At 41.6% G+C, this 17,301-nt stretch overlaps 1 protein-coding gene across 1 annotated transcript in view; it reads right to left on the reverse strand.

Annotated features, from left to right (window-relative positions):
- The window catches only part of LOC126262593 (synaptic vesicle glycoprotein 2B-like), a 229,077-nt gene extending 212,756 nt beyond the window's left edge, over nucleotides 1–16,321 (reverse strand). The window contains exon 1 of the mRNA XM_049959330.1: nucleotides 16,281–16,321. Within this exon, the coding sequence (XP_049815287.1) occupies nucleotides 16,281–16,314 (34 nt within the window). The 5' untranslated portion in view covers nucleotides 16,315–16,321. The remainder of the gene's footprint in view (nucleotides 1–16,280) is intronic.
- Nucleotides 16,322–17,301: the final 980 nt, after the last annotated feature.

Genomic DNA, 17,301 nt, shown 5'->3' on the forward strand with positions numbered 1-17,301 from the left:
TCCATGCCCGAGGCAGGATTCGAACCTGCGACCGTAGCGGTCGCTCGGCTCCAGACTGTAGCGCCCAGAACCGCACGGCCACTCCGGCCGGCTCTTCCGCAAAATAATTATGGTGTGCAAAATCTAGATAATTGTAGTTAGTTATGATCTTTGCTTTATCGGCGTTACTTTGCTTAAATTACTTTACACTTAACTTTCACTCCAAACTGTAACTATACGTACTGCCTCTGTTTGTCAAATAGAATAAACTCAATGACTCACTGAGGCATCATTAATTTTCAATTAAAGTAAAACCGGCGTACACTTTTGAATAACTTCTTTCTTTAAAATATTGACGGAACTCGGTTATATTAAAATAGGAAGAGTACAAGATCCTAATTTAGCCTGAAAAACAAAGGATAAAGACAACATTGGGGAACTAAAATTTTGCATGAGTAACACTGTTATTTAAATTCGTAAGACTCTCATAAATTCCCTGGGTATGCCTTACTAAAGTCTAAACTAATATGTTGTAAACAGTCTTACAGACTGTCGAAGCCGCTGAGACGGTGGTGTTAGTATGGTCGGCAATGCTCCGTTAGCTGCAGTTATTACGAGAGCACTCTGATTAGTTTCAAACGATTATGGGGCAGATCTTGATCTGATGTGAAGCTCAGTTAATCTGCCCACATACGTCGCTCTTCCCGTGACTCGCTAATTGCGTTTTGGCCTCATATGAGCCAGCTTCTCGTCTCGCACGAGATACACTCTGCGTCCTGGTTCCTTATTGCTTGCCTGACGACACGGATCCAGTGCAGTAATTATTTACATTCAGTTACAAAGGTTGCTACAACTCATTTTATTAAACGTTTTTCAATTAAGAAAAACATATGTTGGCTTTCATTACATATGTTACTTGCAGGCGTGGAGCACGCGAAGAAATAGATGGTAAGAATAGTAAAATTTCTGAAGTTGCTTGCATCATTCCATTGTTAGTTGCAAAAGTTTTCGACGGAAATGAATGAAGAGTATGCACTGCCAATACCTTTTGAACCGCAATAGATATTGAAGACAGCTTTCACAGGTATGAATGTGTGGAAGGATCTCACGAAAGAAAATACTATTAGACATTCTAAACTGTGTGGAAATATTGGTCTCAACACAAATTTATTTATTTATTATTTTTTGTAAATGGACAACTTAAATTATTACATATGCAAACAATAACATGAGAATTAACAACAATAATGGCGTTTGTTTCATCGCAATACGTCAGCTATATCCAGAGAAATTGGATCACGAAGTTGACGCCTGAAATGAACGGATTGCGGCGCTAATGCACTTTCCGCGATGTAAGCGTGACCCACACGTTGTTCGTAATTGCGACGTGATTGATGTACGTATTCTTACTTTCACTGCTATCACGAAGGCCGAAAATAATAATAGGGACTCCTGCCACAAACACTGATATGTACATGACGTTTTCCCTCGTGCATCTTGTATTTATCTACATACAGGCTACGGAATATTGCCGGCCGGTCTACGCTGCCCCGTTACACTGTCCACGCCAATCCTTCACCTCTGGAGCTGTGTACAGGAACAGGCCGCTGTGTGTGGGAACAGCTCACTGTGTGGAAGTACGTACAGGTCCATGGCACCGGTGTACTGTACACTGTAATTGGTGTCACTGTTGCAATCATGATATTAATTTACCTGTCCATTCCCTGTCCATTCCTTCTAGGCATTCGACATGGTATTCACAAATTAGCAAATGGTTGACATGATATTACTGTATCGTCACAAAAATGGCACACATGTGGCACAAGTGTATGCTCGGCGATATCCTAATAGACGTCACCCGACCCGCCCTACCTTCGTGAATACTGTTAGAAGGATTCACGCGACAGTGTGGTTTTCTCCAAGAAAACGGATCCAGAGCAGAGGCGTAGCATAAGAAGCAGCAGTGGTAGCTTTTCTGGTGGCCACTGCAGTAAACCCTCAAGCAAGTATTCATGAAATGGAAGACAGATGGGAATCCTGCAAACAAACGTGATGTATATCCTACACGGGCATAAATACCACCCGTATCATGTGGTGCTGCATCGAGCCCTCTATGGCAATTCGCAGTCTCTTGGAATACTGTCAGTGGGTTCTACGGCAAGGGCATTACTTTACGCGTAGGGAACAGTTTACCAATGAGGGCAGGTTTCCAGACCATTGGAATATCAATTTACACAATGTGCACTACTGGTCACCAGAAAACCCACACTGGATTTGCTGGGTTGAACATCAGCGAAGTGTCAACACGATGGATGCCCTGTGCATAATGTCATGGTGGCACAACCGGAGCTAAACCAACAATTCCCACATGTCGCCGGACTTCACATCCATGGACTTTTTTCTCTGGGGACATGTGAAAGATGTGGTGTATCAGCAAGTCCCAACGACAATGGCCAAAATGAAGGCCCCTATTACCGCTGCATGCGCTACAACACCACCACAAACACTTACAGCCGTGAGTGGATCCATGATGGAGTGTGCACAGCGGTGTTACCGAGGAAATGGCGATCTCTTTGAACATATGTTGTAACATTTCGGCTGAGAGACATGTGGTTGCACACCGCATATGTCTGTTTGTTTTGCTGGTGCTGCTGTACGTGTCTGTATGCATTGCACCATCTGCAACGGTTCAGTTGTGTCGCAGTCATTAAAGATGTTCAGTGACAAGTCTCGTAAATGGCATGTACCATTGTGTAATTGATGTACAAGTACGTGCAGGTAGCATTTATCTCTCTGTGCGAGCCTTTGACAGCCGTTAACATTGTTTACTGTGGCTGGTGGTTATCGGCATTTCGTTACTGTGATGTCCATTGCAGTACTGTCAAAAAGTTCAATAAAATACATGCGAGTAAACAGTGTCCTTGTTTTCATTGTGGGTGGCTGGATATCCGTATGTTGCCCAGGCCACGTGCTAACAGTGTACATAGCAACACGAAAGTACAGCATTTCTCACATCGTAGTTACGAACAACGTGCGGGTCATGCTTGAATCGTGGGAAATGCATATAGCAGCGCGTTTCGTTCATTTCACGCGTCAACTTATCGTTCCAATTTCTCGGGATGTAACTGACGTGTTGCGATGCAATTAATATCATTATAATTGTGATTTCTCATGTTATTGATTGCGTATTAAACTATATGGTGTGTCCATTTACAAAAAAAGTTTGTGTTGAAACCAATACTTGCACGCGGTTTAGAATGTCTCATGGCATCTACTTTCGTGAGCCCCTACCATACACTCACAACTGTGAAAGCCGTTTGTCAATATCTATTGTGCTTCCAGACACATTGGCGGCGAAAAGTCGAGGTGGAACTCCCTGCATATTACTGGAAAGTACACTGATTAAGTCAATGGGCATGCCTGGGACGATTTTTCGTTTTAAAACCAGCTGTTGTTGAAATTATAAAGCACAGAGGAGTGCTGGAACGGAAATTAGAACACCGAGAATGGCGTGAAGATCCTACATTTTACGTAGACTTGACTGCACTCTGCCAAATGTCCAAATGTGCGTGAAATCTTATGAGACTTATCTGCTAAGGTCATCAGTCCATAAGCTTACACACTACTTAACCTAAATTATCCTAAGGCCAAACACACACACCCATGCCCGAGGGAGGACTCGAACCTCCGCCGGGACCAGCCGCACAGTCCATGACTGCTCTCTGCCCACCGCAAGACAAAGGTGAGAAACAACCTATTTCTGATTTGACTGGGACGCATGTAAGAAGAAAGTTGCGTTGAAGAAGGGACAAATTCTAAAAAACACAGTCCAGTTCCCTAAGCCCACTGGCGTTAAAGAAAACGCGATGTTTGAGGAATTCATTGTGGCTTTAAAACAATTACAAAGATAGTTTCGTAAACGTTTAGAGGACACTGTCAATTGTACACATGTTTTCGAGACCGTTTGCCATTTCAGTTGAAAACGCCCCTGTGCTTTTGCAGATCTAACTCAATGACCTGTAAGATAATTCCCATTTCAGTGGCAAACCCTTTTACGCTAAAACTGTCCAAGACATCTATATTTCTTTTCTCAGGTAGAGCTTCCACGTCTCCATATTAAAGCTGCAAACGTGATAAAGTATGTCGACCAACATAGGTGTGTGATAAGGCGTTCTTCAAGATTATGAAACTGAGTTAAGTCGTGAATAATTGGCAATCTAAGTGCGAAAATCTGTGAAAATAACTGCATCTGTCCGTGTACCGACTGTCGGATAAAACTTATATTGTTTCAGCGCGCCATAAATAAATAAGACTGGTTTTTTTATCTCTGTTGTCGAGAATCGTTGCTCGGTCTAAACATGGTGCGCAATAACGGACTGTCGCATCAAATCGGCTGGTGACACACAGTCGCACACACATACACACACACACACACACACACACACACACACACACACAACCAGTCATACCAAGAAAGCTTCATACATCACAACTTTGAGATTGGAGATTGATTTTACTATTTTCAAGAGGAAAACTAAAGTTAATCACTATTGTCGCAAAAGACTTAAATACGTCTATTGAGTGATGTGGTGCAATGATTAAGATAGTGACGTAAGTGTATACCGCCATCTATTGTTGAATTTAGTCAGATAGTATCATAGTACTATTTGGAATACTATTCAAATACCAGATGGAAAGTTTCGATGTTCACTATTACAGTTTTATGAAAAATGGGCTCGACACAATTAACTGAATTTTCAGAGCTTGAGGTAATCTTTAGTGGCTGCACTTTGTTTGTGTACGTAGCGACAGCTCACGATGTCGAGAGACTTCAGCAGTAGGATGGGCATTCCTTGGTCCCAAGCAGAAATATTCCCAACAATTTCGTCTGCCGATGTATTGTTCAATTTTTACTGCGAAAGCCATAGCCATTCCAGAGGATTTCAAATTTATCTGTCATTTGGGGCTCCAAAACTACTTACACAGTCAGACTGAGAAGGCATATTGAAATCTGTCGAAAACCCGAAGAGGGGCAATACAACGTATGTACAAACAATGGGGCTTATACGAGAGTCGTAGAATAGAAGAAGAGGGACGAGAATATCCCGCCAGCTCATGTAGGACTGCTTTAAAATAACGAGATGGACCAGCTGACGAAGGAGGCCAGTGTTTCTGGCCCTGCGCCGAACGCCAGTGTACCGTCCTATGATTCCAAGTTACGGATAAGGAAACCGGACGAGGAAGACCGGGCACAGGATTGGCGCAGTTCGGGCTGCCATAAATGTCAATACTACGCTGCCATCCGACCAGTAAATAGAGGCACGTCGTTGTTTCGAAAATTGCAGGCGAGCGGAAAGCTGGTATGCAAGCATACAGACCGTGGTTCAACTCCTTCCTTGTTACATCACAAATCCATCAAGGATAACCCTTTCTGCGAATGCCAGAAAAAAAGATGTAAACCGCTTGATAGCGCCTTTCTTAGCAATCACACACAACCGCTCACTTGACGAAAGGCCTGTTCCTAAAGACTGGAAAGTAGCACAGGTCACACCAATATTCAAGATAGGAAATAGGAGTAACCACTGAATTACAGACCCATATCACTGACCTCAATTTGCAATAGGATTTTGGAGCATATATTGTACTCTAACATTATGAATCACCTTGAAGAAAATGACTTACTGATGCATAACCACCACGGATTCAGAAAATATCGTTTTTGTGCAACACAGCTAGCTCTTTATTCCCATGAAGTGGTTCAAATGGCTCCGAGCACTATGGGACTTAACAGCTGAGGTCATCAGTCCCCTAGAACTTATAATTACTTAAACCTAACTAACCTAAGGACATCACACACATCCATGCCCGAGGCAAGATTCGAACCTGCGTTCGTAGCGGTCGCGTGGTTCCAGACTGAAGCTCCTAGAACCGCTCGGCCACTCCGGCCGGCTCTCATGAAGTAATGAGTGCTGTTGACAAGGGATCTCAGATCGATTCCATATTCCTAGATTTCCAGAAGGCTTTGATACCGTTACTCACAAGCGGCTATTAATCAAATTGTGTGCATATGGAGTATCGTCTCAGTTGCGTGACGGGATTCGTGATTTCCTCTCAAAGAGGACACAGCTGGTAGTGATAGACGGTAAATCAACGAGTAGAACAGAAGTGATATCTGGCGTTCCGCAAGGTAGTGTCATAGGCCCTCTGCTGTTCCTGATTTACATAAATGATCTAGGTGGTAATCTGAGCAGCCTCAGACTGTTTGCGGATGCCGCTGTAATTTACCATCTAGTAAAATCATCAGACGATCAATTCCAATTGTAAAATGATCTAGAGAGAATGTCTGTATAGTGCGAACAGTGGCAATTGGCACTAAACAAAGAAAAGTGCGAGGTCATCCACATGGGTACTAAAAGAAATCCGATAAATTTTGGGTATAAGATAAATCGCAGAGATCTAAGGGCTGTCAATTCGACTAAGTACCTAGGAAGTACAATTACGAGCAACTTAAATTGGAAAGACCACATAGATAATATTGTGGGGAAGGCGAAACAAAGACTGCGCTTTGTTGGCAGAACATTTGATGCGACAAACCCACTAAAGAGACAACCTGCATTACACTTTTCCGTCCTCTGCTGGAATATTGCTGTGCGGTGTGGGATCCTTACCAGTTGGGACTGACGGAGGACATCGAAAAACTGCAAAGAAGGGCAGCTCGTTTCTTGTTATCGCGCAATAGCGGTGAGAGAGTCACTGATATGATAAGCGAGTTGGGGTGGCAGTTACTGAAACAAAATCGGTTTTCTTTGCGGCGAGATCTATCTGCGAAATTTCAATCACAAATTTTCTCTTCCGAATGCGAAAATATTTTGTTGACACCCACCTACGTAGGGAGAAATGATCATCATAATAAAATAAGAGAAATCAGAGCTCGAACGGAAAGATTTAGGTGTTCCTTTTTCCCACGCGCCATTCGAGAGTGGAATGATGTAGAAGTAGTATGAAAATGGTTCGATGAACCCTCTGCCAGGCACTTAAATGTGAATTGCAGAGTAACCATGTAGATGTAGATGTTTTCTTGCAGTTTCTTCCGAACACAGTCAAAACCTCTTACTGCAAAACCTCGTGAAAATGAAAGCGAATGCATCGGTTGTACCTGTTATGAAGATGCCCAAATATACGAAGCCCTTGTTACTTCACACGACACATAACTAGAGTTTGTGAAATATGGTGTACTGTTAGGCCTTACATTATTCACTTTAATCTCCAGTTGGACGCTTCCCGGTTCTTTGAGTTCTTTTCAATATTCTAATCTGTCTGCAGTTGGTATTTTATCAAGATCGTTTAGTTACATGTATAGTGCGTGTGTTGATACTGTAAATTAATCTTAAATAATTGTTTAAACTCTTTATATTGTTACTTCTATGCATAGATTTTTTAAATCTGTACCAGGCCTTTGAGAGCAGGTTTCAATAAAACCGAAAATTAAAAAGGACACATTGGTCTCTCGATTGGCAGTAGTGGGGTTCAAATCACCATCGGGCTATCATAGTTAGGGTTTTCTGTGATTTCCTAACAAGCGACTGGGATAAGTGCTAGGCTGGTCTCTTTGAAAGGAATGTGGCTGATTTTCATTATCCTTGTCGATTCCAGGTTTCTAATGACATCTTGATCAGTGGGAAGTTAAACCACCATCTTCTTTCCTTCAAATAAGTCTCCCACAAACCGCATCAGTCTCGCAAGTTGAATTCAAAATTTTATTGAGTAATTCGATGTGATCTTAAAATTTGTCTCTTAATCCGGTGAGTTTGTGTAATTTTCCGTTCAGACAAGTTAACAGTACAAATTACAGAAAAATAGAGTATTTCCGTCCTTACTATACTGCAAATTAACAGACTAAACGAACTGTTTATGATAAACAATGGTCTGCAATCGATTACCTGAAATAACCATTACAATTTCTTTTACAAATGTAATTACTTTCAGTTCACTGATGTCTTCGTTATTAAGAGCCGAAATGCATGTTCCGAAAATATACCTCTCATATTGCAGCCGCTCAGCAGATGACCTAATAATTGAATAAACTAATCAACATATAAAAGCTACACACAAAACATGTGCACTTTGAAAGCGCATAAAATGAAACTTTCTTGAAACATAAATGGTTGCGAGCTATCTTGAAACATGGAAGATTGAATACAACGGCAGATCGCGTAAGGGCCTCGTAACTATTTGCTTGCAGACGAGTCGCAAAAATTAAAGAAGATAACAGCAAGAGTGCATGTTTATCCTTGCACGCCTCGTGCGTGACAACTTGTTTTTCTGTGGGAACCTGTTGTCAGGTGGAATTCTGAGTACCAGGTGTGAGGCAGAATTACTGCTAGTGATAAGAGCAAAAAAGTGAATATTAATAAACAGCCTGCAGTCAAAGGAGAGTAAATCAGTGTAGCGGTAGGAAAGTGGTGGTGTACTTCAGATGTAGAGAAGAGTTATTCTTTAAAACCTGAGAGATCAATACAAAGCTAGATTTATAGGGACGAAATGCATCGAGAACATATTATCATCCGTGGATTTCTAAAACTGAAATTCCTGAATCATTTTCTGTTCTTTACTTTCTGTCTGAAATTTTTTTATAGTATTTATTCCGAGGAGATGTGTAACAACCAGTAAATCACGTTAAATTAATCACAGTGGTTTGAAGTAACTTACGAACTTACAAGAGTCCTGTAGCCTCGTTTTTGTCTGCACGTTCAGAGCCTGATCCTTCGAAGCAAAGAGTAAGACAACCTGTGTCATATCTTTTGGATATCCCGAATAAAAATGTGTTACAATGAGGGACCATTTCTAGGAATTTACGACAGGGAACGTCCCGTATCGTAACTTTTTTTTAAAATTCTCATTTTGTCCGCGTTTGTTCGTTGTATCTACTCGGGGCGGACGTCGTTAGATATCCGTTTAAGTTCGTTGATGATCGATTAACTCAGTTTTTTTATTACAGAGGGTACGTAACCCTCTGTCCGAACACGCTGAGCTACCATGCATCATCTGCTCGGGGCGGACGTCGTTAGACATCCGTTTAAGTTCGTTGTTGATCGATTAGCTCAGTTTTTTTATTACAGAGGGCTGCTAACCCTCTGACCGAACACGCTGAGCTACCGTGCCGGCTTAACTGGATTACACACTCCTCACTAACCAGTAGATTCGGCTGCATACCCACAAACGTACGAGTTAATTGTGACCTTTATGCTTCGCCATACAGAAAAGCGAGCAAATTCAGTTTCATTTTGAAGACAGCCATAAAATGTAAATGATACTAACAGCAAGAGTACTCACAGGTGTGTTGTAATATCTCAGAACTGTTCCGCCTTTCTCAGCCAAACTAATACGATTTTCGCCCACCTCAGCTCAGACTCGAGCTACCTTCTTGCTGAAACGAATTCCGATTTTTCACAATCAAGAGGCAGATAGATAAAAAAGAGTGCCAGATTCTAACGTTTATCTTTTACACAGTATTTCAACGCGTAGTTTTATTATCATGTTTTATCACTCCACAATAGTATTGGTTGTTGACGGAAAACTGGATAATATTATGGTCTAGATCCAACACAACCCACCAGTTTTAGGCTTTTTGAACTGCTTTCGGCGTGAGTTGTCCTCTGACTCGCGTTTTCTGGAATTCCGAGCATATTTACACATCGTATGAGTCGACGTCTTTTATTATTTTGCAGTTTTCATTTTAATACCTATTTTCATTGATAACCTGGCAAATATTTTTATTGTCTCACTCCTAATACTGTTCCACAAGCTCTTCAATATGATACTCGAATCGATGTCCCAGCTGAACGCGTTTCTACGTTGCACACATTTACACCGAGCGAGGTGGCGCAGTGGTTAGACACTGGACTCGCATTTGGGAGGACGATGGTTCACTCCCGCGTCCGGTCATCCTGATTTAGGTTTTCCGTGATTTCCCTAAATCACTCGAGGCAAATGCCGGGATGGTTCCTCTGAAAGGGCACGGCCGACTTCCTTCCCTATCATTCCTTAATCCGATAAGACCGATGACCTCGCTGTCTGGTCTCCTTCCCCAAAACAACCCAACCCAACCCCACACATTTACAGCTTTACACAAAGGTAATTCATAACAATCGCTCGCATGCGCCTGCACTAGAACGATGACGTCAGAGGCAAAGAAAATTCTGTGCCACAAACACGTACAGACATGATCTGTCCACAGTGGATTGGGCCATTGTTTACGTATTATTAGTTTCGTAGTTATTAGCTTTTCATATCTGACGCTATTTTGTCACACAAGAAACTCGACCTCCAAATATTGTAAAGAGCGTGTAGACGTTTTCGCGGCGAGAATGATGAAGAATGATAAGCAAGCGACAGATGTACGTAACGTCGCATCACCTCACCAATTTCACGTACGCGGAATCAAATACTTACCGTTTCGTAAGATGCTCGTCACTCAGCCAGCTGATATGACAGCTAACAAGCACGTCACGATGGAATTAAAATTGAAGTACGACAGACTAATAAAATCGGCTCCCAGTTTCCTGGGAGAAATGAGTTATTCTAAAACTTGGTGGGCTCACATACGAAAAACTCAATGCAACAGCTGCATTATCAAGCTTGACTATTGTCTCAAGGCCGTGTTAGAGATAGGCAAAAACTAGAATTTCAAGGTATTTCCATCTCCAAACACAAAAGAAATCTAATGTGCTTCGGGGATTGGGAATTTCATCTAGTACAGAAGTCTGCGTCCTTTTTTGCTTAATTTAGTCATCCACACCCATTCCTAGCATTTTTTTTGTACTAGCAGACACTGCCAGAGATGAAAGAAATTTTAAGTGGCGGATAAAAGTCCTAGGATCGACAACAGATTGTACCTCAGACCTTTGTATCCGAAGTGTGGCTGATGGTCACTTTCTTCCCTACATTTTATTCAATAAATAATACTTGTTACACGCTCATATCACGGTAACAGGAATAAAAAACTTTCATAAATTTTGTAAACTGTAAAACATTTATATTTAATAATGCAGTCTTCTTTTGAAAACCAATTTATTTGCCCTGATCGCTTCGTAAACACAATTATTACTGGATTACTTATTTCGGCCACATGTATTGCCATCCTCAGATCCATAAAATCTGAGGATGGCAATACATGTTGCCGAAACAAGTAATCCAGTGATTATGTTTATATAGCGATATTGGCCAATAAATTGGTTTCCAAAAGAAGACTACAACACCAAATTACTGATCGTCTCCTGTGCTGACTAATTATGTCAGGTAACGGGTAATTTACATTTTAGTCTTCAGTACACACATTCTGTAAGAAACATAATGCATCACTGACTGAGCTATTTGGAGACCGGTTTATGTGCAACGCTTTAAAATGTACGTGAAAGTTTCAGTTTCCGTTACTAAGACAAATAGTTTGCTACGAAGGTGTATTTCCATTCCAAAGCAGATGATTCTTCAATTGCAGGGCTGTTGCAGTTTTACATTCCATTTGACAGTCTGAGCCACCGGACCGCATTACCCATTTAAAGTCACTACTACTGTTAATGTTTCACCAGCAGTTTCTCTAATCATTATCAGACACTCTTGGAGTTGTTCTATACAGTAGTTTAGGATAAACTTCTATTTTCTTCAGCTTGTCTACGTGGCAATGGAGTGTTACTTGTCAGCGGAGTTCACGAATCACCGTAATCGCTGAGGAGAGAGTCGAACTTAACTCCGACTGCCAAGGGAAGTGCGCCAAGTCGAACGGCTAAAACTGAGTCAAAGTAATTTAAAATAAGGAGATTCGTCTGTTCTACCACGAAAAAGGGTCATTTATCTGTGAAACTCTGCATCTGTTTACAATCAGTGTTTGGAGGATATGGAATCTAAACACAGCAAAAGAACATGTCGCTGAAGATTCAAATCCGTGTGTAACAGACAGTTACGACCAACAGATGTGCAGGAGTCGTAAATGAGGTATTGTTTAGCAAGAAGCTATCTTTGTAACAATACATCTTTCGAACAGTCCACGGGTCTACTGCCGATTCATGGTTTCCAACGGGCACAATATTTCGGCGATCAGGTGCACCGCCATCGTGAGGTGCGCTTCGTCAGCGCGTTGACGATGGAGACATATCTGATCGCCGCAATATTGTGCCCGTTGGACACTATGAACCGGTAGTACACCCTTACAGTACACACAGTCATACTTCCCAAAATAGAATCTGTTATGTTGTTACATTCTTCTTCTAAAAAGGTGGAAATATAAAGATGGAACGGATGGAGCAGACGAAAGGGATTAAACACATCTACAAAACTACTACTGGCATAAAATGTCAACTGGCTCAGCAGGAATGCAAGGGTCTGCAAGTGCAAATGACCAAGGGAAAGATGGATGCCGCGTACATAAAAATTAAAGAGAGCTTTGGAGGGAAGAGGAGTAGCTCTATGAATATCAAGAGCTCAGATGTCAAGCCTGTACAAAACAGAGAAAATGGCAGAATATAGAGAACAGCTACTTATTAAAAGTGCACTCGGTGTCGTCGAGTCCCACCTGAGAGGAAATGTGCCCTTGGGGTAGACAACATCCCCCCAGAATTACTGATATAATGACAGAATTATTCAACCCGATGTGCAATATGTTTGAGAAAGGTGAAATACTCTCAGAGTTCAAGGAGAATGTAATAACGCCAATTCTAAATAAAGAAGATGCTGAATATTACAGAATGATCATCTTACTAAGTCATGCTTGTAAAATACTGACACGATTTATTTACAGAAGAATGGATAAACATTTGCAGATTTAGAGAAAGCTTTTGACGATGTTGAATGGCCTATGCTCCTTGAAATTCTGAAAATACCAGAGAAAAAAGTACAAGGAACCAAAGGTTATTTGCAACTTGTACAAAAACTAGACTGAAATTATAAGAGTCGGAGGACATACCAGGGAAGCAGTGGTTGAGAAGGGAGTGAGGAGGGCTGTGCGCCCCGCTGTTATTCAATCTGTGCAACAAGCAAGCAGTAAAGAAACCAAACAGAAATCTGGAAAGGAAATTACAGTTCAGAGACGAGGAAAGACAGGAAGGTTCGTCGAAGCGAATAGATAGTGTCTTGAAAAGATATTGCAGGATGATCATCAACAGAAACAGAGAAAGATAATGGTGTGTAGTGGGATTAAATGGGGTCACGATGAAGTGATAAGATTAGGCAATAAGGCACTAAAATTAGTAGATGCGTTTTGCTGCTTGGGCAGGAAAATAATTGACGATGGTCGAAGTAGCAATGATATAAAATGCATACTGACAATAGAACAGAAAGCGTTTCCGAAAAAGGGGAATTGCTTAATATTTAATGTAAATGTAAATGTTAGGTAGTCTTTTTTGAAGATAGTTGTCTGGATACTAGCCTTGTACGGAAGTGAAACGCAAACGATAAGCAGTTCAGACAAGAAGAGAGTAGAAGCTTCTGAAATGTGGTGCTACAGAAGAATACTGAAGATTGGACGGGACGATCACGTAACTAATGAGGACATACTGTATCGAATTCAGAAAAAAAGAAATTTATTTCACTATTTGACTAAAAGAAGGGATCGGTTGATAGGTGACATCCTGAAACATTAAGAAATCCTGGTAATGGAAGGAAGTGGGGAGCCTGAAAGACTTACTACTTCTACTCCATTGACGAATTTTTTAATAGAAACAAATGATGTATATACTCATACTATTAGTATTGTTATTTCAGCTTTAAAAAAATTGACATGTTCCACATCCACGGGGATCTCATCAGCACGGATCTATGAAACGAAAAACTAATCTAATCTGGGGGGGGGGGGGTTGGAGGGGAGGGGGAGCTGCTGGGTTAGACCAAGGGACGAATATGTTCAGCAGGTTCAGACGGATGTAGGCTGGAGTACGTACGAAGCGGTGAAGACGCTTGCACAGAACAGACTGCCATAGAAAGCTTTATCTAATCGGCATTCAGACGCAAGACCGTAACAACAACAACAAGCACTGCATGTGCAGACATTGTTTCACGCAAATGTTTAGCTGCTTGCAAAATAGTAACTCATTTATGATTATTGCGAAGCTGTGTATCATAATCGCCTGTTAGACGGCATTTTGTGCTTCCCTAGTCTTCGGATCCGTTGACTTCGAACATCGATTGTACACGGACGCGTAATTCTACAGTTGAAATGACCATGGTAAGTGGTAGAACACACACATCTCCATGTTTTGAAATCATTTTAATCGGTTTAAGCGGTTCGAGATGGGCCGGCCGGCAGAACGTGAGAATTTACAGTTGCTTTAGACATCGACATAAGACAGCAAATCGACAAAGCTGTTACGCTCGTCCGCGAATACGTGTATGGTTTTATTCTTTCTTTCGGTTTTCAGAAAAGGATGATTGGCCCTTTTCTAGTAGAATGTTCTTTCCTGCAGAGCATTTGGAGTACTAACGAGTGACATGACGCAGCGGTAGGAAACATTCGCGAGAACATTATTCAGGTTTTCGTCAGGCCCTCCAGATTAGGATTTCCCCGCGGTTTTCCAAATTCGCTTAAAGCAAATACCCGGGCAGTTCCTCTGGAAAGGCCACGGCCGGTTTCTCTTCCTATGCTTCGCTAATCAAAGCTGGTGATTCGTTCGTACTGACCCTGTCGTCAAGGCGACATTAAACTTTAACCCGTCTGTCTTTCGATTTGCAGCAATGCTCTTGCCATGGTGAGACCATAAGGCACTACTTGCCGCCGCGAGCGACTGCCAGAGCTGGGGAACCATTTGTCGCGCTCTCAGTTGCTGGCGGTCAGCGCATGCTCGGCGACAGCCGCTTCGTGCATCCCTCGCCGACACGTGTATGGATCGCGGGTATACTCTTTCGACGAGAGTGAACTCCTCATTTAAATAACCAGAGCGCGTTTCATTTGGTGAGCCAAAACGCTGTCGTACGAATACCGAAATGCTGACTCTCGTTCAGGCGTTTCACATATTTTCAACGTTTCATCAGGGTCATTTCAGAGCGAACTGTGTCTAATGTTGTCTTTAGTTCGGAAAATTGTTTGCTACAGCTTTCCATGAAAATGTGTTCCGTGCAAGTTCTCTGCACACACTTCCTTCCGTTAGCGAGATGCTTCGGGATGTGTCCTATCCCTCCCTTCACTCAAGTCGTGCTACAAATTTCTTTTCGTCTCATTTCGATTCACTACCTCTTCATTAGTTACCTGTTCTACCCATATAACCTTCAACGTTCTTCTGTCGCATCACATTTCAGAAGTTTCCATTCTCTTATCTGTACTATTTGTCGCCCACGTTTCAGTTTCTGTTAATTTTACATCCAAAGCATTAATTTCAGAAACGGGTTTCTAACTATTAAATTTACATTACATGTGAAAATATATTTCTTTTCAGAAACTTTTTTCTTGCTATTGCCAGCCTGTATTTTATATCCTCTTTACTTTGGTCATTGTCGATTATTTTGCTGCTCATGTGGCAAAACACGTCTACTGCTTCTAGTGTTTCATTTCCTACTCTAATCCCCTCAGTATCGCCTTGTTTAATTCTACTACATCCCATTACCCCTGTTTCCATTTCGCTGATGTTCACCTTACAACCTCTTTTCGAGAGACTATCCATTCCTTTCAACTCGTTCGTCGTTTAAGACGGAAGTACGCTGTCATCAGCAAGTCTTAAGGATTGTACTCGGTCGCTCTGAACTTGAGCATCCTTTATTGCACCCGTAGTATACAGGCTGAATAAAATTGTGGATAGGTTACATCCCTGTCTTTCTCCCTTCTCAACTAGTTACTCGTTTCGGTGTCTTTTGACTCTTGTAGCTGCACTCTGATTTCTGTCAAGTCGTAGATAATCTTTCGGTAGCTGTATTTTATCACTGATACCTTCAGTATTTCAAAGACTTCATGCCACTCAACATTGTCAAAGCCATTGTGTAAAGAATGGTCAGAATATAATACAGGTCCACGCCATAGCATTGTTTGCATATTACAGACGCGTTAGTTGTGCAATGATCGCCATACAAGTTAAGAAAGGCTAAAAACTGTAGGAGTCTTTAACTCATTTGATTTATGGGAAAAAAAAACTTTTTGGTTGAAGTGAAGTATTTTTTACGAAGCCGAGACAAACCTTTTCTAAATATACAGTTAACGACCTTGTAAGGCAGGAGAAATTCTCCCTAGAAAATAATGGAGAACATCACGAATGAAAGGTAAGAGCAAGTTATCCCCGAGTGGGCACTTGTAATGCACCAACTGCCCTTAGCATGCGTGTGCCTACCTTCAGAGTCTGGAGTAGCCTTGGTGTTCTTCATGGCTTTCAGCGTGCTACTGCCTCAGGAACAGATGATGCGACAGTATAAGGAGCAAAACTTATCAGCTGAAGCACTCGGCCATAATTCACAGCGACCTGGAGCCCTGCCACGTATCACAAAGCACTATTTGTGCAGTTGTATGTCCTCAGACGACACAAATATGTGCGTCACCAGAAGTCTAAAAGTTGGCATTCCGCTGCAGTTACTTCACTATCGTTACCTCTCAGCTGTTCCGTTTGTACATGGACGCCGCCAGGATTCTGTAAATATTATTTGGCAGTATCTTCACTCTTTTCCCAAACGAATTAAAATTCAGTATTCGACGCTCATAAACTCCTCTACGATATACAACGTACGTTGTCGGTTACATGACGTTTATTCACGAATACATTACAGTTGTCACGGTGGGATTGACTGTTCCGAGGATATCACGAAAAAGACATTTCGCAATAGAAGATTTTTCTTGTAGTAAAACTTGAAGACATGATGTATCGCCGTTCCACAAGTGAACTATCTTTATGTCCTGATACATAATGCAAAATGATAATCGCTAGCAGCCTTCAAATGTAAATATCACTAAAGCACCCATATTGTCCAAATCTTCCGCAAAACGACATTAAAATGAAACAGTCTGCTCGAGAAACAAATAACTATTCCTCAAATCAAGGTAAGTAATACTACAAAAGTAGCGAAAAAACATAGGGGTTTTTCAGGCTAGGCGGTAGTTTGAGACACTCTCATGAACACTCGCCAGTCGATACGCATATAGGGAAATCAGATCGCATTCAGAGTAAAGACGGTTCGACTGTAAAAATTTTATCAGTAGATTGTCAAAGTATTCGTAACAGAATTTGCTGCCCTCCAGGAAAGTTCTGAATCTCAGGTTATTCTTGGGACTGAGAGCTGGCTAAAATCCGAAGTAAAAAGCTCTGAGATATTTAGCGAGTCTTGGAATGTTTATCGGGAAGACAGAGTAGACGCCGTTGG

This window comes from Schistocerca nitens, chromosome 6 (assembly GCF_023898315.1).
Source record: "Schistocerca nitens isolate TAMUIC-IGC-003100 chromosome 6, iqSchNite1.1, whole genome shotgun sequence".
Lineage (NCBI taxonomy): Eukaryota > Metazoa > Arthropoda > Insecta > Orthoptera > Acrididae > Schistocerca > Schistocerca nitens.